At 69.8% G+C, this 19,845-nt stretch overlaps 4 protein-coding genes across 9 annotated transcripts; 2 read left to right on the top strand and 2 right to left on the bottom strand.

Moving 5' to 3' along the window:
• The first annotated feature begins 251 nt into the window (after positions 1-251).
• MIOX (myo-inositol oxygenase) lies at positions 252-2,286 on the top strand. Its single transcript, XM_040544997.1, has 10 exons — positions 252-339; positions 459-521; positions 640-720; positions 833-995; positions 1,109-1,176; positions 1,273-1,382; positions 1,477-1,544; positions 1,686-1,735; positions 1,835-1,947; positions 2,023-2,286. Exons 1-10 carry the CDS (start codon positions 283-285, stop codon positions 2,129-2,131), a joined length of 882 nt encoding a protein of 293 aa, XP_040400931.1. The 5' UTR covers positions 252-282; the 3' UTR covers positions 2,132-2,286.
• A 112-nt stretch (positions 2,287-2,398) lies between these two features.
• On the bottom strand, positions 2,399-8,446 carry LMF2 (lipase maturation factor 2). The gene is made up of 14 exons (XM_040544775.1): positions 8,309-8,446; positions 7,956-8,209; positions 6,448-6,476; positions 6,096-6,292; positions 5,697-5,875; positions 5,449-5,587; positions 5,010-5,144; positions 4,795-4,900; positions 4,529-4,625; positions 4,198-4,380; positions 3,826-3,994; positions 3,635-3,746; positions 3,279-3,387; positions 2,399-3,200 (listed from the first exon to the last, which is right to left on the bottom strand). The coding sequence occupies exons 1-14, from the start codon at positions 8,403-8,405 to the stop codon at positions 2,856-2,858; spliced, it is 2,151 nt and encodes a 716-aa protein (XP_040400709.1). The 5' UTR covers positions 8,406-8,446; the 3' UTR covers positions 2,399-2,855.
• Positions 8,193-17,718, top strand: NCAPH2 (non-SMC condensin II complex subunit H2). 6 transcript variants are annotated; one of them, XM_040544787.1, is made up of 22 exons: positions 8,483-8,601; positions 9,023-9,200; positions 9,292-9,557; positions 10,007-10,108; positions 10,522-10,577; positions 11,940-12,015; positions 12,624-12,695; positions 12,860-12,939; positions 13,300-13,451; positions 13,834-13,929; positions 14,191-14,291; positions 14,393-14,464; positions 14,652-14,718; positions 14,839-14,946; positions 15,799-15,852; positions 16,369-16,439; positions 16,511-16,610; positions 16,692-16,757; positions 16,880-16,932; positions 17,057-17,158; positions 17,243-17,392; positions 17,472-17,718. In XM_040544787.1, the coding sequence occupies exons 3-22, from the start codon at positions 9,450-9,452 to the stop codon at positions 17,607-17,609; spliced, it is 1,824 nt and encodes a 607-aa protein (XP_040400721.1). In that variant the 5' UTR covers positions 8,483-8,601; positions 9,023-9,200; positions 9,292-9,449; the 3' UTR covers positions 17,610-17,718. The 6 variants fall into 6 exon arrangements, with proteins under 6 accessions (XP_040400764.1, XP_040400721.1, XP_040400747.1 ...); XM_040544813.1 differs by having other exon boundaries at positions 9,275-9,557; XM_040544804.1 differs by having other exon boundaries at positions 8,506-8,601; positions 9,093-9,200; positions 9,275-9,557.
• On the bottom strand, positions 17,711-19,290 carry LOC121063906 (protein SCO2 homolog, mitochondrial). The gene is made up of 2 exons (XM_040544843.1): positions 19,249-19,290; positions 17,711-18,714 (listed from the first exon to the last, which is right to left on the bottom strand). Exon 2 carries the CDS (start codon positions 18,705-18,707, stop codon positions 17,901-17,903), a length of 807 nt encoding a protein of 268 aa, XP_040400777.1. The 5' UTR covers positions 18,708-18,714; positions 19,249-19,290; the 3' UTR covers positions 17,711-17,900.
• Positions 19,291-19,845: the final 555 nt, after the last annotated feature.

Raw genomic sequence — 19,845 nt, 5'->3', positions numbered from 1 at the left:
AAAGGAGCGGCAGTGCAACGCTGCGTAGTGCCGTGCTGTGCGGTGCCTTGCGGTGCTGTGCAGTGCGGTGCTGTACAGTGCTGTGCAGTGCGGTGCCACGCAGCACAGCGACAGGCAACACCGTGCCGTGCAGCACAGCACAGCACCACGCGGCACAGCAGCGTCATGCAGCCAGCACCACGCAGCACAACGCAGCACACTGCAGCACCACGCAGCACAGCACCGCACTGTGCAGCCTCGTGCAGTGTAGTGCAATGCCCCCCAGCGCTGCGCCACACTGCAATGCCGTGCAGCGACGCTGTGCAGCGCTGCCACTGCCTCCAGGGCTTTCCTTTGGAGGTCGCGTGGTCCCTCTGCCCTTCAGGAAACATTTTGTCCCTGAGCCTTTTAGCTCTGTCCCCACGGCCACGGGCTGGGCTCAGGATCGGGCCCCGCTGACCCTGCCCCTCTCGCCCCAGGACGCCGACCCCTCCGAGGAGCCGCAGCCCGGCAAGGCCAAGTCCGAGTACCGCAACTACACGGTGAGCCGCCGGCACCGCGGGGCTGGCCCTGCTGCCCTCGGGGGGCAGCGGGACGGGGCGTCCCCCCCCCAGCCCACCCCACGGGGCCGGGCCCCCCGAGCCTGACGCTGCGCCGCAGGAGGGGAAGCTGCTGGACCGCGTCTACACCACCTACCTGCTGATGCACACCCACCAGACCGTCGACTTCGTCCGTAGGAAGGTGCGCGTCCCTCCTCCGGGCGTCCGGCCCTGCTGGCACCGCGGTCCCAGGGGGTCCCGGGGGGGTCCTGCAGGTCACCGGGCCGGCGCTCACCGCCCTGGTGCGTCCGCAGAGCGCCGAGTACGGGGGCTGCTCCCTGCGCAGGATGAGCGTGATGGAGGCGCTGGAGCTGCTGGACCAGCTGGTGGACGAGTCCGACCCCGACGTCGACTTCCCCAACTCCTTCCACGCCTACCAGACCGCCGAGGGCATCCGTCGCGCCCACCCCGACAAAGGTAGGGCTGGGACGGGGGGGCTGAGCTGTGCCCACCCTGACAAAGGTAGGGCTGGGTGGGGGGGCCAAGCCCCGGGGTTGCCGGCGGGGGGTGACGGCCCCGTTCACCCCCAGACTGGTTCCACCTCGTGGGGCTGCTGCACGACTTGGGGAAGGTCCTGGCGCTGTTCGGGGAGCCCCAGGTGAGCAGGGCGATGGGGGTGCAGGGGGGACAGCGCCTGGCACCGCCATGGAGCCCTCCTCAGGCCCCCCCCGGGACACTTGTCGCCGCCCCGCAGTGGGCTGTGGTGGGGGACACCTTCCCCGTGGGCTGCAAGGTGCAGAAGTCCGTGGTCTTCAGCGACTCCACCTTCCACGAGAACCCCGACAGCAGGGACCCCCGGTACAGGTGAGCGCGGCCCCCTGCCCCTCTGGTGGTGGTGGGGTTCGGGGGGGCCGAGCCCCACGGCGCAGCCCCCTGAGCCCACGCCCCTGCCCCCCAGCACCGAGTGCGGGATGTACCAGCCCCACTGCGGCCTGGAGAACGTGCTCATGTCCTGGGGACACGACGGTGAGCTGCAGTGTGGGACACCCCCAGCCCCCTCTCGGGGGGGGAGCACAGGGGCTCTGCCCCCATCGCCCCACGTGTCCGGAGCAGTGGGGCCAGGGGCAGCGGCTGCCCGGCCCCCCCAGCCACCCGCTCTCTCCCCAGAGTACATGTACAGAGTCATGAAGTTCAATAACTTCGCCCTGCCCAAGGAGGTGAGGGCAGGGGGTGCAGGGTGGGCGCCCCAAGGGGCCGGGGGCCGGGCACCCACAGCCCCCCCATGCCACGGCCCTGTCCCCCCCCCCCGCCCCCAGGCCTTCTACATGGTTCGCTTCCACTCCTTCTACCCGTGGCACGCGCACGGGGACTACGGGCACCTCTGCAGCGAGGAGGACCTGCGCATGCTGCCCTGGGTCAAGGAGCTCAAGTGGGTGGCCGGGGAGCTGGGGGGGGCTGGGACGTTGTGACCCCCCCCAGCTCTAACCCCTACTCGTTCCCACAGCAAGTTCGACCTCTACACCAAGCAGGAGGAGCTGCCCGAGGTGCAGGAGCTGCGGGGCTACTACCAGTCCCTCATCGACAAGTACTGCCCGGGGCAGCTCTGCTGGTGAGCTGGGACCCCCCCCACGCGCAGCCCCGGCCCCCCTGGCACGCAGCACTGCACTCGCCCCCCCTGCTTGCCCCGCACCCTGCCCCAGGGCACCAGGCCACCAATAAACCTGCTTGGCACGCACCGTGGTGCTGGTCGCAGCCAGGGCACGGGGCTGGGGAGAGCCCCCTGGAGGGGGGGGGGCAGCAGGACCAAGTGGGACCAGCACAGCCCCCATTTCCCCCCATGGCCCCCCCAGCCTTTCTGGTGTGAAGGAGAGGCCTGGGGCTGGAATGTCAAAGGCTTTATTTAGAAAATCGTAGGAAACCCCTGTGCTGGCCGCAGCCCAGGGCAAGCGCGGTGCGGTCAGACCCCCCCGGCACGGGGCAGCGGGGGCCGGAGCCCCTTGTGGGCACACGAGGCCGCGATGCAGCTGCCCCCCCAGCGCTGCCCCTGCCCCACAGGACGGCCGGGGGATGCAGAGGGGCAGCCCCTGCTGGGGGGCACGGGGAGGCCACCACGGCCCGCGCTGCTCCGGCTGTGCGTGAAGGCACTGGCAGGGAGAGCGGCACGTTCACCCCGGGGCGGGGGTCGTGATGGCGGGGGGGGGCCGTGCCCCGCCAGGGCCCCCCCATGGGGACAGAGGCAGCGTCGGGCAGCCGGGGGGCGCGGGGGGGGCCCGGAGCCAGAGGCATCAGTCAGTGCGTGGAAGACGGGTCCTGGGCTGGCGGCTCCCGGCGCTGCTGCTACTTCTTCTTCTTGGTGCTGCGGGGGCCCTCGCCGTCGGCTGCCCCCCGGGCACGGCCCTCGCCCTTCTCCTCCGCCTCTTTGGCCTCCTTCCTCCTCACCTGCCCGTTCTTCTCGCCGCCCCCTCGGTCCACCGGGTCCCCCCGCTTGGGGCCTTTGTGGCGGGCCGGGGGTGCCCCCCCCCGGGGCCGGCGGCCGAGGGCGCGCAGCAGGCAGGCGCTGGCAGCGACGAGGTACAGGGACCACAGCACGGCCGGGCCCGAGTAGGGGAGGCTGAGGCGCCGGATGGACTCCAGGAGCCAGGGCAGGAAGGTGGTCGCCGGGCGCTTCGGTGGCGCCTTGTCCTGGGGGGGGCACGGGGGGGTGAGCGCCGCCCCACGGCCACGCAGGGGGCTCAGCGGGGCGCGGGGACGGGGCCCTACCTTCAGCCCGTGCTGCGCGAGGAGGTTCTCCAGCGTGGGGTCGCCCAGAGAGACGGTGGGGAAGAACTCCTGGACGTGCTGCCGCCGCCACCACCGCGTAGCCCCCTCCCTGCGGGACAGGGGATCAGTGCCTGGGGGGGGAACGGGACCCCCCCACAGCCCCACAGTCCCCCGGAGCTGCTCTCAGGGTCCCGGTGAGCTCCCACCCTCGCAGCTTGTCCCCGCAGCAGCTGCCCAAGGACAGCCAGCACGGGCAGCCACGGCGCCTGCACGTTGGTGTGCGGTCACCCCCGTGTTGGGGAGCAGGGGGGGCAGCGGGGGGGTGCTGAGCCAGCCCTGCCCCTGTCCCCGCTCACCCGGTCTCGGCGCTGCCGGTGAACCAGTACTTGTAGAGCTGGGCGCGGATGTAGGTGGGCGGCTGGGCGCTGAACGGGTACTTGGCCTCATCGAGCTGCACCAGGCGGATCACTGCGGGGGGCACAGCGTTAGGGGGGCTAGCGTTAGGGGCCCCAGGCCCCTGCCCCACTCGCCGCCCCGCCCCACTCACCGTCCTTCTTGCCCTGCAGCAGGCGGTGCACGAAGCTGGCGAACCAGGGGCTGCTGCTGTGGTGCCCCAGGGCCGCGAACCACATCTGCCAGTCGAGGCGGGGCTGGTGCGGGGCCACCAGCGGCGGGGCCACGCTGACGTTGCCCGGCTTGTACATGAACTCGATCTCCTGCGGGCAGGGCGGGGGGCTCGGGTCCGGACCACAGCTCCCCCACGCTCTCCCTGTCACCTCCAGGGGCCGTGGGACGAACAAAGCCCCCCCAGCCCACAGGGACGGCCGGGGTCCCCAGCAGCACCAAGGCAGCGGGGAGGGGATGCTCGGGGCTGGCTCCTCAGCCCCATCCCAGCCCTCGGAGCGAGGCGGGCGCTCACCGTCCAGGTCTGCTTGTCGTAGCTGCCCTCCAGCACCACCTCGGGCCGCCCCCCGACGCCCGTCATCCTGCGGAAGAGCCCGTAGGAGTTCACCACCTGGAAGCGCTCGACGGCGTTGAACATGTGGTGGATGCCGGGCCACAGCTTGCCGTTGGACTCGTAGTCGATGTAGGTGAAGGGCACCTGGGCGGCGCAGGAGGAGGGCGGCTGCAGGAGGCAGGGGCAGAGCCCCCCCGCGCCCCGCTGCTGCCCACCGCACCCCCCAGCCCCAGCCGAAGGAGCGGGGACCACCCCGGCGGCCCAGCAGAGCCCCCCGTCCCCCCAGGCTCACCAAGCTGACGGCGAACACCCCCACGGCGGCCGTGGCGAAGACTGCCCACTGCAGCAAAGCCCACAGCTTCCAGAAGCAGCCGCGGACGCAGACGCACCTGTGAGGGGTGGGACGGGGGGGCTCAGACCTGCACGGCACCCCCAGGCCGCACGTGCATGGCGGGGGGCACGGCTGGGTGCACGGTGTGGGGACGGGCACCTGGGTGAGCCCCTCCTCAGCCCGGCTGGGAACCGCACCCCAGGGGCGCAGGGCTCTGCGGCACTCACCGGTACAAGGCGGAGAGGATCTCCCAGGACAGCGAGAGGAAGCCCAGCCCCACCAGCGGCAGCGTCACCGCCCGCAGCCACTGGGTGAACTCGTGGTAGGTGAAGGCTGGGGCAGGGGGACAGCGCGGGGTCAGGGCCGGCGGCGGCACCCGTGGGAGCAGCCGGGCCGTGGGGACGGGGATGGGGACGGCCACCCCGGTGCGGCCGGGACGTACCCACTTTGGATTCCAGCACCTTCTTCTCCCAGTCGATCTCCAGGCCGAAGTGCTGGACGCTCCAGTAGAGCAGCAGGGCGTAGGCAGCCAGCTCCAGCAGGGTGGAGAGGAAGGCGAGGAGGTTGGGGGGCCAGGCTGATGGCGGGGGGCAGCTCAGCGCCGGGGCCTGAACCACGGCACCCAGCAGACCACGAACCCAGCCCCAAGAGCCCGTGTACAGGAGGGCAGGGGCAGCGCTCAGAGCACCTCCCTGCACCACAGCCCCATGCTGTGCCCCGGCCTGAGCGCCCCAGGGGCGGCAGCTCGCTCAGCACCAACACGGGGCAGCCACAACGACACCTCCCGGGGCCACACAGAGCTGGCAGCCCGTCCCCCTCCCCGCCCCACACACAGCAGAGGGCACCATGCCCCCAAACGGGCCGTGAGCCCCCCGACTCACAGCTGGTGTGCTTCTTCTTGCTGCGCCCCAGCCAGTACGCCACGTGCTCCTCATCCAGCAGGGAGAAGGCCAGGACGATGGTGAGCGCGTTGAAGAAGTTGTAGTTGCCCGTGAGGATGATGAGGACCTGCAGCAGGACCTGGGCGGGAGCAAAGGCAGGGCTGGGGTCGTCACGGCGCTGAGCAGGCTGCCCGGGGGGACAGCAGCCTGCATGCAGCCCCCCGCCGGTGTCCCAACACCCCCCGCACCTGGCAGTAGAAGGCGAAGAGCCGGAGGCGGCGGATGGGGGCGAAGAAGAGCAGCGGGACGGCAATCTCGATGACGTAGGTGGCCACCACGCTGAGCTTCTGGAACCACACGGGCAGCTGGTGGGCGAACCAGGCGGCCGGCGTGGGGATGCACTGCGTCTCGTAGTGGTAGGTGAGAGCTGGGGGGACAGCAGGGGGTCAGCGGCGTGCCTGGGGGCAGGGGAGCAGCTCGGAGCGGGCAGAGTCGTGCCGCGGGTGCTGAGCACGGTATGTTTGCACGGGAGAGCTGCCCAGAGCCACACGGGGCACAGCCTGGGGCCAGGGGCTGTGCCTGTCTCCCCCCTGCCTCGCTGTGTGCCCCCACAGCCTGCGACACCCCGCAGGCCGTGCCCCCCTCACCTGTGAGCCCCCACCAGGTGGGGCAGCGGCTGGTCAGCTTCACCACGCCGGAGGCGAACATGAGGCGGAAGAGCAGCCAGCGCACCAGCCAGAAGGTGACGCCGTCGTGGGCGCTCCACGCCGTCGAGCGCCATTTGAAGAGGCGCAGGGGGGCCACCAGCACGCCCAGGAAGCCCGCTTCCAGCAGGAGGCTGTCCCTGGGGGCACGGCACAGTCCCACACTGGCACCCCGGGGCCGCGTCCCCGAGGTGCCGAGCGGGGACGGAGCCCTCCGTGGAATGGGAGGAGGCACGGAGCCCCCCGGCAGGGCCCTGCGGGGTCTGGAGGGTGGGCGTGCGGGCGGCTGACTTACCACTGGAAGTAGAGGAAGACCTGTCCTACCTGCGGGGAGAGGGAGCGGTGAGCGGGGCGGGGGGCTCTGTGCTGTGGGGTTTTGCCCCCCGGGCCCTTCCCTGCTCCCTGCCCGCACGGAGCCCCCCCAGCGCCTCCCCAGCACCCTGCCAGACCCGAGGCCGGCCTCGGGCCAGCCCCAGCGCGTGGCAGCGGCCTCGGCACGCCGCGGTGCTGCGATGCCACGGAGGCAGCGCCGCCTGGGGCGTGAGGTGGAGGAGGGAGGACGGAGGAGGATGCTCCCGGGCCGGACGTGCTGCAAGGCTGCGGCGCCAGGAACCGCAGCCCAGGAGCGGCTCCAGGCGGGAGCTGAGCTCCAGGCACGGCCACGTGGCCGGCAGGAGGAACGGGGCAGCCCCGGCGGCAGGACCGGGACAGGATGGGGCCGAGCCCTGCCCAAGCCGCCCTGCTGCACGGGGCTGCCCCTCCTGGCACGGCCCCTGGCTGAGCCCCGCTTGCAGACAGCACCGAGGGGAGGAGGAAGAGGAGGAGGAAGAGGAGGGCAAGGATTTCTCTGCACATCACCTTAAAAGGGAAGGACGAGGGCCTGGCACGCAGGGGCTGGGTGGAGGCTGCTCCGGCAGCGGGGAGCCCCGGCTTGCACGGCTCCTGGTGCTGTCCCTCCGGGGGCAGGGACCGAGCCTGGCTCCCGTCCTGCCCCCATGGGACATGGCACAGAGGGGCACCCCGGGACAGGGGCAGCCGCACGCTGCGGGGTTGGAGCAGCGCCACGTGGCCTCCCCAGCTCCAGCTCCAGCTCCAGCAGCGGGCGCCCTGCCCGGGGGGGGCTCCTGGTGAGCCGCTCCCTGCTGGGTTTCCCCGGGTTGGGAGGGAAGAGGAACCGAGTCCTGCCGCAGCTGTGCTGACACACGCACACGCAGAGACGGGGGCACCCAGCTCACACATACACAGAAACACACGCACAACCAGCTCTCACACCTCACACACCCAGCTCTCACACACACGTGTGCACACAGTCACAATCACACCCCCCAGCTCACGCAGCTCACACTCACAATCACACACCCAGCTCACACACACAGTCCACATGCACACACACACAGCACACATGCACAGCTCACCCATGCACACCCAGCTCACACACACACACTCACAATCACACCCCCAGCTGTCACACACAGTCACACACCCAGCTCACACGTGCACAGCTCACCCATGTGCACCCAGCTGACACACCTCACCCCCCCAGCTCTCACGCACACACACGTGCACACACTCACAATCACACCCCCCAGCTCACACAGCTCACACTCACAATCACCCCCCCAGCTCACACACACAGTTCACGCCCCCCCCCAGCTCACACACGCACACACTCGCAATCACCCCCCCCAACACAGAGCTCACACCCAGCTCACCCTCACCGCCCCCCCCCCGCGAGCAGTGGCCGCGCAGCGCTCGGTGCCGGGGTCCCGGGGCAGGGTCCCGGTGCCGGTGCCGGTGCCGTACCTGGTAGACGGAGAGGTACGCGGCGCGCAGCGCGCCGAACAGCAGGCAGTCCCGCAGCGCGGGGCTCAGCAGCGCGCCCAGCGCGGCGGCGGCGCCCAGCAGGCAGAGCAGCTCCGCGCCGCGCTCCGCCTCCAGCCCCGCGCGCGGGCACAGCCACAGCAGCGTGGGCTCGTCCCGCAGCAGCGCCCGCAGCCCGCGGCCGCCCGGCCGCAGCGCCCGCCGCACCGGCAGGATCCCGTCGCGCCCGTACAGCCCTGCGGGGACACGGAACGGGGCCGGGGCTCAGCGCGGCGCCGAGCCCCGCGGGGCGGGGCGGGACGGGACGGGACGGGACGGGACGGGGCGCGGCGTACCGGGCACCTGCAGGTAGAGCGAGACGAAGGCGGCGAGGTAGGCGGCGGCCAGCCCGGCCAGGAACAGCTCCCGCGGGCGGCGCGGCGGCTCCGCCATGGCGGGGACGCGGCCGGGGCCGGGGCCGGAGCGGGGCGGGCGCGTCCCGGCGCGGCGGGCGGGGCCCGTGACGGCAGCGCCCGGTGACGGCAGCGCGCACGGCCGGGAGGCGGCGGGCGGGAAGCGCGAAATGGCGGCGCTGCGGGAGCGGCGCTGAGCGCGGCGGGCGCGGCCTCTGGGCTCGGTACCGGTACCGGTGCGTGGCTGCGGCCCTGCCGCGCGGAGCCGGTCCCTGTCCCCGGCCCCGGATCCCGATCCCCGATCCCCATCCTGATCCCTGTCCCGGTCCTGGTTCCCGATCCCTGCCCTGGTCCCGGCCCCGGTCCCCGGCCCCGGTCCCCGGCCCCGGCCCCGGTCCCGGCCCCGGCCCGGTCCCTGTCCCCGATCCCTGTCCCCGGACCCCAATCCCGGCCCTAGTCCCCAGTCCCCCGGCCCGGTCCCTGTCCCCGGTTCCCCGTCCCCTGGTCCCCGGCCCCCGGTCCCCAGTCCCCGTTCCCATGTCCCCGTTCCCCGGCCCCGGTCCCCTGTCCCCAGTCCCGGTCTCGGTCCCAGTTCCCGGCCCAGGTCCCTGCCGGTGCACCCCAGCTGCACCCCGGTGACACCCGCGCCCTTTGCAGGCCACGCTCAGCCTCGGGCTGCCAGGGCCCAGTGCTGGGCCCGGTGCTCAGCTCGGTGCTCATCCCTCAGCCCAGTGCTCATCCCGGTGCTCGGCCCCGGTGCTGGGCCAAGAGCTCATCCCGGTGCTCATCCCGGTGCTCATCCCGGTGCTCATCCCGCCTGCCGTGGATCCGCGAGGTAACGCACAGCGTTCCTTTCTTCTCCTGTCTCTTGGGCGCTGCCCTGTGCCCGTCGGGCTCCCTTCCTTACAGCTTTCCTCCTGCTGAAGCCGCGAGGCCGCCGCTGGCTTCGTGTGACCACAGCTGCCCCCTGCCACCGGACCCGGAGTGACCCTGCCCCGAGCCACCCGGCCCCCAGCGGGCAGCTCGCCGTGCCCGGCCTGCGTCCGACCGCCGAGGAGCTGCCTCCACCCCGCGGGGAGCCACCATGGAGGACGTGGAGTCGCGCTTCCTGCACCTCCTGCAGCCCATCCGCGACCTCACCAAGAACTGGGAGGTGGACGTGGCCGCGCAGCTCGGGGAGTACCTGGAGGAGGTGAGGGGGGCGCCGTGCCCCCGCGCTGTGGGGGCTGCGGCAGGGCTGCTGGTGCACGGGGAGCTTCTGTTCCTGCCTGCGGCCGCTGCCCGCAGCCCGTCACGGCCACGAATCTCCTGCTTGCCCCAGAGCAGTGCAGCGGCGTGGTCGCTGGCCTGTGCGGGTGGACGTGCAGGGATGGGAGAGCCAGCATCGTCTTACAGCCATCCCTTCTGGATGTCCCCTGTTTTCAGGGATGCGTTCCTTGTAGTGCAGCCACAGAAAAGGTCCTCATGCTGCAGGGAAAAGGGGAATGGCATTCCTTCTTTCTGCATTCACTCATTACGTCCAGTCCCCAGAGTGTCACGTCAGGCAAACTGCCGTGATTTTGACTTTTTCCTTTTGCAGTACTACCCTTAAATCAGTCTGCAAATCAGTGTTTCATTTTCCTTCTCTTGTACGTTTTGCAGCTGGACCAAATCTGTATTTCCTTTGATGGTGGCAAAACCACCATGAACTTCATAGAAGCAGCCCTGTTAATCCAGGGCTCTGCCTGCATCTACAGCAAGAAGGTGAGAGTGCTGGTGGGCACGGCCACGTCCTGGTCCTGGTCCCTCAGCTGGGGCTCCTGGGGCCGAGGCTCCTATGGGGGCTGCTTTGGGGAGCTGCCCTCGAGTTTGGATGACTTGAATGTAATAACGGCCAAGGGATTTGGAAGGTTATTGATCTCAAATTCCTAAATTCCATCCCTTTATATGTGTTGGGATTGGCAGCCTGAAGAAAAAGCAAAAGCAAAAAACAACCTCTTTTCCCAAACCTGGATTCAAAATGGCTCGAATGGGAAAAAAAACACAGCAGGATTATTAAGAAATTGAACTCAGGCTGTGTGGGGATACAGGAAGGTCCGTGGTCATCCTGGCGTCAGCCGAGGGGTCTTTTCTGGGAGCTGCTTTCTCTGTCTCTGAGTCTGGCCCCTGTTTTGCAGGTGGAGTATCTCTACTCTCTGGTGTACCAGGCACTCGACTTCATTTCCAATAAGAAGTAAGTAACGAGCTCCATCCACTGGGGAGACGATCCTTGTAGGGGCTGGGGTCTTCCTGCAAGTCCCACTGCTTTAGCAGAACACACGGACGTGTCCCCTCGCAGCTCAGCCCCTGCGTTGTGGCACGGCCCTGCTGAGCTGAGGAGCTCCTGCCGCAGCCGTGTGCGAGCTCTGCTGGCATAGGGACGAGGCCGTGACCTGTCCCACCCACAGGGAGAGCCCCCGGGGCTCTGCCCCCGCTCAGAGCCACGCTTTGCTTTTCCTGAGCACCCTTCCCTTACGGCAATCCTTTATTTTAAAAACAAGCCAGCCGATTGCAGCGTCAGCCTGCGGCCCTAGGAGAAGTTCTCTGGGGTTGAGGATTTCTGCAGGCAGTGTGAAAGGCCCCACTGGGACGCGGTTCTGTCTCGAGGGCTTGGGGCCAAGCTCTTCCCCCAGAGCTCTTCCAGCGGCGCCATGCTGGGCTTTTGTCATTGCGGTGCCCGGCTGTTGGGTAAGGAGAGGGCTGTGCCCAGCACCCCGCAGCGTGCCTTTCAGTGCACAGTGTGACCCGTGTGGCAAAGAAGCTCGTGATTTGTTTCCCCACTGTTGCTGAGAGTGGGGCACTGCTGTTGCAGTCGCAGTTTTCAAGTTGTCTTGCACAAGTTGGCTTCTGCCAACCCGGCTTGAGTTCAGAACCTGGCTTCCACTAAGGAGGGATCAGCTTGTGACACTGTTCTGTGTGCCCTCAGACAAATTTTGTAAAACCCGAGGTTTTTGTAAGGCGCCTCGCACCAAGTGGGTGCTGGGCTCAGGCAGCTCCCTGCAGGAGCCAGCCGTCCTTTGGCTCGCCCAGCCGTAAACCCCGCTCATCGGGAACTGTGCTGCGGGCTTGTTTGGGAGCCTGAGGCAGGGCACCTGAAGGAGGCTCTGTTGGGGCTGCAGCACCGTGAAGCTGCTGCGGAGGTTTCTGAACATCCCCCAAAATTATCTCCACGCAGTGTTGTTGCCTTGCAGTGAAACATTCTCTTTCAAATTGAGCTCCTGAGCTGAGTGGGACGTTTTTGTTCAAGATAGGATTTGCTAGATGGACTGAGTCCCCTCTTCCCTCAAGTCCTGATTCCTTTGCAGCCCCCCAGCACTGCCAGGGCCGTGGGTGGCAGCTCATCAGGGAGCGAGCTGGCGCTGTGGCTGTCCAGCGGTGCTGGCAGCGCGCTGCAGTCCGTGCCTGGTGCCTGGGAGTTCTGCCCAGAGACGCTGCAGAAGGACGCCGCACCAGTTGCTGCGTGCGCCACGGCTGGGCTGGGGGAAGCCTGCTGCTGCTTTGCCCGAGCCTTTAGCCGGTGGCGCACAGCACCTGACTGTGTTTCTGCTCCCTGCAGGCGGGAGAAGCAGCCCTGCTCCGTGGGGGAGGACGGCAGGGACGCTGACGCAACCTTTGGGACGGAGGAGGAGGAGGTGAGGGGGACGCTGCAGGTGTGCTCCCTGCGGCCCTGCGCGCTCTGCTGCCTTCAGCCCCACGTCTGCCCCCTCCCGCCCCCAGGCACGGCAGGAGCGCCTCGGGAGGTTTTTGTCATGAAACTCCTGTGTGGCCTCCGAGGGAAGGGATTTGCTGCCTCGCAGCCCTGCTGGGAGAGCTTATCTCCCACACAGCATGTAGGGACCCCTCCGTCCCGTGCCTTAGCCTTCCTTCTGCTGGCACGGCTCGGGTTGGAAGGGACCTTGAAGGCCATCTGTTAAAGGGACCCTAAAGGCCATCTGTTAAAGGGACCCTAAAGGCCATCTGTTAAAGGGACCCTAAAGGCCATCTGTTAAAGGGACCTTAAAGGCCATCTAGTTAAAGGGACCTTAAAGGCCATCTGTTAAAGGGACCCTAAAGGCCATCTGTTAAAGGGACCTTATAGACCAGCTCCTGTCCTGGCAGAGGCTCCAAAGCCAGAGCTTTCCCTCTGCTGCTGGTTCAGTCCTGCCTGCGCAGCGGCAGCTCTCAGGCCCCACGGGGCGCTGCGGTGCGGCACGCCAGGCCCCGCTGGCAGCCGGTCACCGCCGCGGGCCTCTCTCTGCAGTTCCTCTCCCTGGACGACATCAAGGACACCAGCCAGGGCAGCGTGGACATGAAGAAGGACCATCGGCCCAGCGTAAGGGAGCCTGCTGTCGGCCTTTTCGTCCCCCGGCATCGCGGAGGCGCTGGGGCTGCTGCCCACCCGGCGGGGCTCCGAGGGACGGCGCTGCCCACGCAGTGCCCGCGCCTCCCGTCCCGCCCCGAGCAACGGCAGCCGCGCTCCTGTTCTTGTCCCTGCAGGCCGTGAGCATTGTTCCCCTGACCCCGATGTCTTTGGTGCCCCCGGAGGAGGCTGAGAAGAGGAACAACCCCCTGTTCAGGTGAGAGCCCGCCTCACCGCCCCCAGCTCGTGCTGCAGTAAGGTCTGGCTGTCCCCGTGCCGTCGCAGAGGGAATGGCCCTGTCCCAGTTAAACCCGGGAGGCAGGGAGAAAGAATAATCCTAAGGGTGCCAGGAGCCTGCATGGGGGCTGCTCCTGGTGCAGGGGGTGCAACAAGGCCGGGACTGCGCTGGGGAATCCGGGCAGGGCTTTGTGGGGCCGGAGGAGCGTGAGGATGGTGGCTGGGAGCAGATCCCTCCTGGCAGCAGGGTGCTGTTGGACTGGGGGCACCTCAGCCCCACTCCCCCCGTCTGGGGGTCCCCAGCGGGACCCTGTCCCCCTGACGGGCCCGTTGTCCCCAGCCGGAAGGGCGAGCTCCTGGCCAGCCGCAAGGATTTCCGGATGAACACGTGCACCCCTCACGCCACCGGGGCCTTCATGCTGGAGCTGGCGGGGCTCTCGCCCACGTGCCTGCAGGATCGGCACCACGAAGGGATCGCCGGTGGAGCAGCAGGTACGGGGCTCGGGTGAGGAGCTCTGCAGGGTGGAAGGCAGCACGGAGTGGGGCTGCCCCGCTGGGATGCTTCGCTTGCCTTCTGCCTCGGGAGGATGTGAGCTCTCAGCCCTGCTCCTGGGGGTGGAGGAGATGTGACTCTGCCTTTCCTCTGCTGCCCTGCCTTTGTCAAAAGCACTCCGACTGCCAGCACAGGGGTTGGTTAGGTTGGTTACTGCCAGCACAGGGGTCGGTTACTGCTGAAAATTGGGCATGGGGGAGACCTGGGGGTGGGCAGAGGCAGAGCCCAGCCTGGGGAGCTGCCCCTTCCCTGCCGCCACAGCCACTCTGCGTCGGGCCGGCTGCGGGGCTGCAGGTCACCCCCACCTCTGTCACCTCTCAGGAGCACGGTCCTCGGTCCTCGGCGGCAGCAGGGAGCCCCTGCACCTCGGCGCCGGTGTGACGCCCGTCCAGGCACTGGACTTCTCTGACGACGGAGGTGAGATGCTCTCGGTGGGGTCCGTCCGTTTGTCCTGCCCGTGTGCCTTGCTGGGCCGGGCTGCGTGCGGGCAGCTGCTGCCCGGGGTGTGCCGTGCTGTTACCAGAGGTGCTCCTGTCCTCTGTGCACCCCCAGCCGGCCCGGGTGTTGTGATTTAAGAAGTAAAACTCCCCAGGGAAGCTCCCCCTCAGACAGGGTGGAAAAGGGAGAGCCCGCAAGAGGCCGTCCCAGCTCCTGACTGTATCCCGTTATCCCCGCTAGGTGCTGCGGGGCCAGACGACAGCGGGGACGACTTGCCCATGGCCCCCGAGGACAACGTGGAAATGGCTCCGGCTGCCGATGAACGCATCGAGGCGCAGAGGGTAGGGCAGGCAGGGCACGGGGGGCACCGCAGCTCCTCGCTCCGGCCCTGGAGCCCGGCTGCCCGCGGCTTTGTGTCTGCCTGACGCTTTGTGTCTGCCAGGGCGCGCCCCAGGCGAAGGGCTACGTGCTGCGGGAGCGAGCCCCCGCCAAGGACCCGCAGGAACACATCAAGGTAAGGGCCCGGAGCGGAGCCGGGTGGGCAGCAGCAGAGCCCGGGTGCTGCGGGAAGCCCCGGGGTGTCCCTGCCCGCCCCACCCCGCTCCGTGCTGCGCTGGTGCCGAGGGAGCCGTGCGGCTCCGGTGCCCCCGTCCCTGCTGAGAGCTCTGCCTGTGCTCGTCCGCTCTCGCTTCCTCCGCCAGGAGATGCTGGATCCGTGGCAGAGCCTGGACCCCTTCGGGGACTCCGAAGACAAGCCCTTCAAGAAAGGTATCTGAGGTGGGGCGGGGAAGCGTGCCTGCCCCCTGCCTCGGAGCTGCTCGCGTGTGAGCAGCAGCACGGGGTCCTGCCCGCAGCCTGCGGCGTCGCTCATCTCCCCCTGCCCTGCAGGGAGGCCCTTCCTGGTGCCGCAGGGCCTGGACGACGTGATCGGTAGCAAGCGGAAAAGGAAGGGGCCGAGGAAGCTTCAGGACTTCTTGAAATGGTTCTCTGCCTCCTGTGAGTGTCGCGGCTCTACCACCGCCCACCCTGCCGCGGGTTCAGCAGGAGCTGCGGCTGGCGGCCGCTCTGATGCGAGGCCTCGGGTCTCGCTGGCGCTGCCCCAGTGCTCCCCGTGTGCTCCCCCCTCTGCCACGCGGGGCGTGGGGTACAGCGGCTGCACCTCAGTCCCTGTAGGGCTTCAAGGAGGGAGGAGCAGGTGGCCATTTTATTTTATTTTATTTTATTCTATTTATTTTTATTTGATGAGCTGGAAGGGACCCATAAGGATCATCGAGTCCAACTCCTGGCACCGCACAGGTCTACCCCAAAATTTTAGCCCATGGCCCTGAGGCAGCCTGAGCTGGGCAGAGCTCTGCGCCCCACTGGGTGGTGCTGGCCCGGGGGCAGGGGCAGCCCGCCGCCAGGCGCCCTGCTGACGGGACACACTAACACGGACACAGGGACAGCGCAGGGCAGGCAGCGCTAACACCAGCACAAGTAAAAGCGCGTGGGTTCTGCCCCGCGAGGTGTCACCGTGGGGCAGGGGCAGGGGGCAGCTGAAGGCCCCGGCTCCCGGGCAGCAGAGCCATGGCTCCCCCTGCGCGTTCCCAGGAGGGCGAGCGCTGCGCTGGGCCCTGCCCGCTGCTGGGGCTGGAGCCTGGAGCTGCCTTGGGGAAGGAGGTGGTGCTGGGGCGCGGCGGCAGCCAGCTCTGCACACCCTGACGGGCACAGCCGGCAAAACGCCCGGCGGTGCTGGCACCCGAGGTGCTGCCGTCCGGGGTCTGCCCCTCGCACGCCTCCCTGCAGGGCTCGCGGGGCTGGCCCCCTCTGCTCTAACTGCAGTCCTCAGTCCTCTCCTGCTTTCTGCAGACAACGACGCTGCAGACGGCAGGAAAACGAAGAGGAAAGGGCCGACGTTCGCGGGTGAGCAGGGTGGGGTGGGGTGGGGTGGGGTGGGGTGTGGGGGGGTGCCCGCGGGGGTGGCGCTCCGTGCCCAGGGGAGGCAGCGCCGTGGCTGCGGCGAGGCTGTGCTGAGGTGAGGGCTGATGGCAAAGGGCACGGGGGCACGAGCAGAGCGCCACGGCTCAGGATGGCCGAGGATGGGTTGTGATTGGTGTTCTCAATCCAGAAATCTGACTTAGTCCCCTTCTGAAAGGTAGACCCTAAACCTTGCTAACCTAAGCCTCGCCTCTTTTCGCTGCACAACCTCTCCCACGCTTAGAGCGAGGCTGGGGAGCTCCCGGCTCGTTGCCCCAGCACTGGTGGGACCCGCGGGAGGAAGGGCAGGCAGGCAGGGCTGCAGCCCCGGGACTGCGCAGGGGGAGGGCACCCTGGCAGCCCCGCTGTGTCGGGGGGGAGCTGCGGGGGCTGGAGGGGACCCCCGTCCATCGCTGCTGGGGCGCGGGGCGCTGAGGCCGTGCCCGTGCTGCGTCTGCGCAGATCTGGAGGTGCTGTACTGGAAGCAGCTGAAGGAGCGGCTGGCGGCACAGAGGAAGCTGCAGAGCAGGGCGGTGAGCGGGGCAGGGGCTGGGGGGCTCGGGGGGGGCTCGGGGGGGCGCTGGGCTCAGCGCTGCTCTCCCAGAGGCCGCCCTGGGCGCTGCCGCTGGAGCGCGAGGAGGAGCCGGAGGCGCCGGAAGAGGAGCGCGAGGATGACTTCGGGGGGGACGCCGAGGAAGCCCCAGGTACGGGTGGAGCCCCGGGGTGCTGAGCAGCCGCAGGGACTGGCGCACCTGGGGTGCTGAGCGGGGTCTCCCCGCCCGCAGATGATTTTCTGCAGCACGAGGACGTCCAGCTGGAGGCCCCAGAGGCGGTGGTCGAGGGAGCCGTGGGTGAGCGCTTGTGGGGGGCTGTGGGGAGGGCTCCCCCCCGAGGCCGTGCCCTGCTGCGTCCTGCCTGCGGGCCGGGGCAGCCTCCCCTTCCCACCCCCCAGCACCCCTCCGCCCTCTCACAGGCCCCTGCGACTTGGACGCGCTGGGCTACGAGGAGCTGGTGAGGAGGAACGTGGTAGGTGTCGCGCCCGGGCAGTGCCCGCGGGCTCGGGGCACCCCGTGTGCTCTGCACCCCCATGCTCCCTGCGCCCCCCCCGTCCCCGTGTTCCCCACATCCCCGCGTCTCTCTGCGCCCCCAGGAGATGTTCATCGCCAACTCGCAGAGGTACATGCAGGAGACGGAGCTCTCCCAGCACATCCGCCAGTGGGAGGAGAAGATGGGGCCGATGCTGCAGGAGCAGGCACGTTGCGGGGGGGCGGCAGCGGGGCTGGACGGGGCCGGGGGAGGCGTGGGGCCGCCCTGACCCCCCCCCCCCATCCCGCAGGAGGAACGGGCGGCCTTCGACATCCACAGCTACGGGGAGCGGCTGGCCGCGCAGTTCGAGCGCCTGGGCGAGTGGCGGTCCTTCAGCAGCCTGGTGTCGGGCATGCCGGCCTTCGAGGTGTGCCGCTACATGCTGGCCTCCCTGCAGCTGGTGAGTGGGGGGCCTCGGGGCTGGGGGGGTCCCCTGGGGGGCTCAGCGCAGCCCTCCCGACCCCTGCCCCTCTCCGCAGGCCAACGACTACACGGTGGAGGTGGCGCAGGACCCGGGCCTGGAGGAGGCGGTGGACACCATGCGGCTCCGGCTCCTCCGGCGCGAGCAGGCCCACGAGCGCTTCCGCACCTACCGCGCCTCCCTGCTCTGCGACTGAGCCCCCCCAGTCCTGTACAGCCCCCCCGCCTCCTGTACAGCCCCCCACTGTGTACAGCCCCCCGCCCGCGGTGCCCCCTTGCTCAGCAATAAATACCCAGCTTCCGTAACGCCCGCCTTGTTGTGACATCCACAGAGCGTCCCCAAAAGCAGCCAGGCTCCAGCAGCGCGGCCCCGTGGGGCTGGGGAGGGTCGAGTCCTGGGGCCGCTGCCCCCCGTCCCGGTGGGGCTGTGGGGTCCCACGGCGGCGTCGGTGCCGGGGGGCCGCTCGCCGCCCCCTCCCCGTCGGCGCTCAGGCGGGGAGCGGCTCGTAGGTCTCCATGTGGCGGCGCACGCTCTCGGCGATCTTGGCGTCGCTCTTGCCGCGGCTGTAGTAGTCCAGGAAGAGCCCGTCGGGGCCCAGCAGGTAGATGATGACCGTGTGGTCCACGATGTAGTCGCCGTCCTCGTCCTTGGGGCCGGCGCTGGAGTAGACGCGGTAGGCGCTGCCCGCCGCCCGCACCTGCTCGGGGCTGCCCGTCAGCCCCAGCAGCCGGGGGTGGAAGTCCCGCACGTAGCGCGCCACGGCCGCCACGTCGTCGCGCTCGGGGTCCACGGTGATGAAGAGCGGCTGCACGCGGGGCAGGGCCGCCTCGCGGTCCAGCAGCTCCACCGCCCGGCTCAGCTTCTCCAGCTCGTCGGGGCAGACGTCGGGGCAGTGCGTGAAGCCGAAGTAGAGCAGCACCCACTGCCCGCGGAAGTCGGCCTTGCGCCGCGGCCGCCCGGTGTGGTCCACCAGCTCGAAGTCGCCCTGGCCCAGCGCCAGCGCCCGCAGCTCCCGCGCCCGCCGCTGCCGCCGCTCCCGCTCCCGCCGCGCCCGCAGGTGCAGCCAGCCGCCCGCCGCCGCGCCGCCCGCCGCCGCCACCACCGCCACGCGCTGCCACAGCGGCAGCGGGGCTGAGCCCCCCCCCCCCGACGACGACGACGACGACGACCCCCGGGGCCCGGACAGCCCCCGGGAAGGGGCGGGGGGTGCGGGGGGGGGCCGGGCCTGGAGCAGGGTCCGGGGCGAGGTCCGGCAGCACCGCAGGCAGCGCGCGGGGAGCAGGGCCTGGGCCATGGCGGGGCTGGGGGGGGCGGGGGGTGAGGGGGGGGCCGTGGTGCCCCCTGACCCCCCCCACAGTGCGTCTTGATCCCCCCCGGTGCCCTCTGACCCCCGGTGCCCCCTGACCTCCCCAGTGCCCTCTGACCGCTGGTGCCCCCTGACCCCCCCGGTGCCCCCTGACCTCCCCAGTGCCCTCTGACCCCCGGTGCCCCCTGACCCCCCCGGTGCCCCCTGACCTCCCCAGTGCCCTCTGACCCCCGGTGCCCCCTGACCCCCCTCCCGACCCCCCCGCTGCCCCCTGACCCCCAGTGCCCCCTGAACCCCCCCGGTGCTCTCTGACCCCCTCAGCGCCCTTTTACCCCCGGTGCCCCCTGACCCCCCCCGCAGCAGTGACCCCCGGTGCACTTTGACCCCCTCAGCGCCCCCTGACCCCCCGCTGCCCCCCGGCCCCGCCCTGCTCCCGCACCCTTTGCCCCCTCCCGCCCCGCGGTACCGTTTCCCCCCCCCCCGGTGCCCTCTGTCCCCGCCCCCCTCTTGCCCCCCGCCCGCCGCCCACCTCCTCCCGCCGCAGCACACCGGAAGCGCCCCGCGGGAGGGGCGGGGCGGTCGCGCGCGCACGCGCAGTGCCCGCCGCCGGGGGACAGCAGCAGAGCGCCAGGGGGCGCCGCCGCGCGCGGCTTGGGGGGGGGGCACCCACGTGACCCCGCACGGCCCCACGTGACCGCGGCGCTCCCCTCCGGGGGGGGGCCCGGCTCGGCCCCGTGTCACCTCACAGCCGCCACACCCGGTGTCACACCCGGTGTCACACCGCCCCGTCACACCGCTGCACACCCGGTGTCACATCCAGTCTCACACCCGGTGTCACACCCCGCACACCCTTCACGCCCAGTGTCACACCCCGTGTCACGCCTGTCACACCCGGTGGCACACCCGTCACAGCCCGTGTCACACCGCCCCGTCACACCGCTGCACACCCGGTGTCACACCCGGTGTCACACCCGGAGTCACGCCGCCCTGTCACACCGCTGCACACCCGGTGTCACACCCGGTGTCACACCCGGAGTCACGCCGCCCTGTCACACCATTGCACACCCGGTGTCACACCCGGTGTGACACCCGGAGTCACGCCGCCCTGTCACACGCCTGCGCCCCC

The sequence above is a fragment of the Cygnus olor genome, chromosome 1 (assembly GCF_009769625.2).
Source record: "Cygnus olor isolate bCygOlo1 chromosome 1, bCygOlo1.pri.v2, whole genome shotgun sequence".
NCBI classification, from domain to species: Eukaryota; Metazoa; Chordata; class Aves; order Anseriformes; family Anatidae; genus Cygnus; species Cygnus olor.
This window is presented reverse-complemented; position numbering and strand designations above follow the sequence as displayed.

Bases quoted from the DNA above. Each gene is read 5' to 3' on its own strand.
- LMF2 (XM_040544775.1), bottom strand. From the start codon at position 8,405: ATGGCGGAGCCGCCGCGCCGCCCGCGGGAGCTGTTCCTGGCCGGGCTG. The intron at 4,381-4,528 runs GTGAGCCTGGGG...TGCGCCGCCCAG, and splicing joins GGGTGTTCGCCGTCAGCTTG to GTGCCCTTCACCTACATCGA. The intron at 3,995-4,197 runs GTGAGCGCCCGC...CCCTGCCCGCAG, and splicing joins ACGACAAGCAGACCTGGACG to GAGATCGAGTTCATGTACAA.
- LOC121063906 (XM_040544843.1), bottom strand. From the start codon at position 18,707: ATGGCCCAGGCCCTGCTCCCCGCGCGCTGCCTGCGGTGCTGCCGGACC.
- NCAPH2 (XM_040544830.1), top strand. From the start codon at position 9,450: ATGGAGGACGTGGAGTCGCGCTTCCTGCACCTCCTGCAGCCCATCCGC. The intron at 13,452-13,833 runs GTACGGGGCTCG...GTCACCTCTCAG, and splicing joins GATCGCCGGTGGAGCAGCAG to GAGCACGGTCCTCGGTCCTC. The intron at 14,292-14,392 runs GTAGGGCAGGCA...TGTGTCTGCCAG, and splicing joins AACGCATCGAGGCGCAGAGG to GGCGCGCCCCAGGCGAAGGG.
- MIOX (XM_040544997.1), top strand. From the start codon at position 283: ATGCCGTGCAGCGACGCTGTGCAGCGCTGCCACTGCCTCCAGGGCTTT. The intron at 721-832 runs GTGCGCGTCCCT...GTGCGTCCGCAG, and splicing joins TCGACTTCGTCCGTAGGAAG to AGCGCCGAGTACGGGGGCTG. The intron at 1,177-1,272 runs GTGAGCAGGGCG...GCCGCCCCGCAG, and splicing joins CGCTGTTCGGGGAGCCCCAG to TGGGCTGTGGTGGGGGACAC.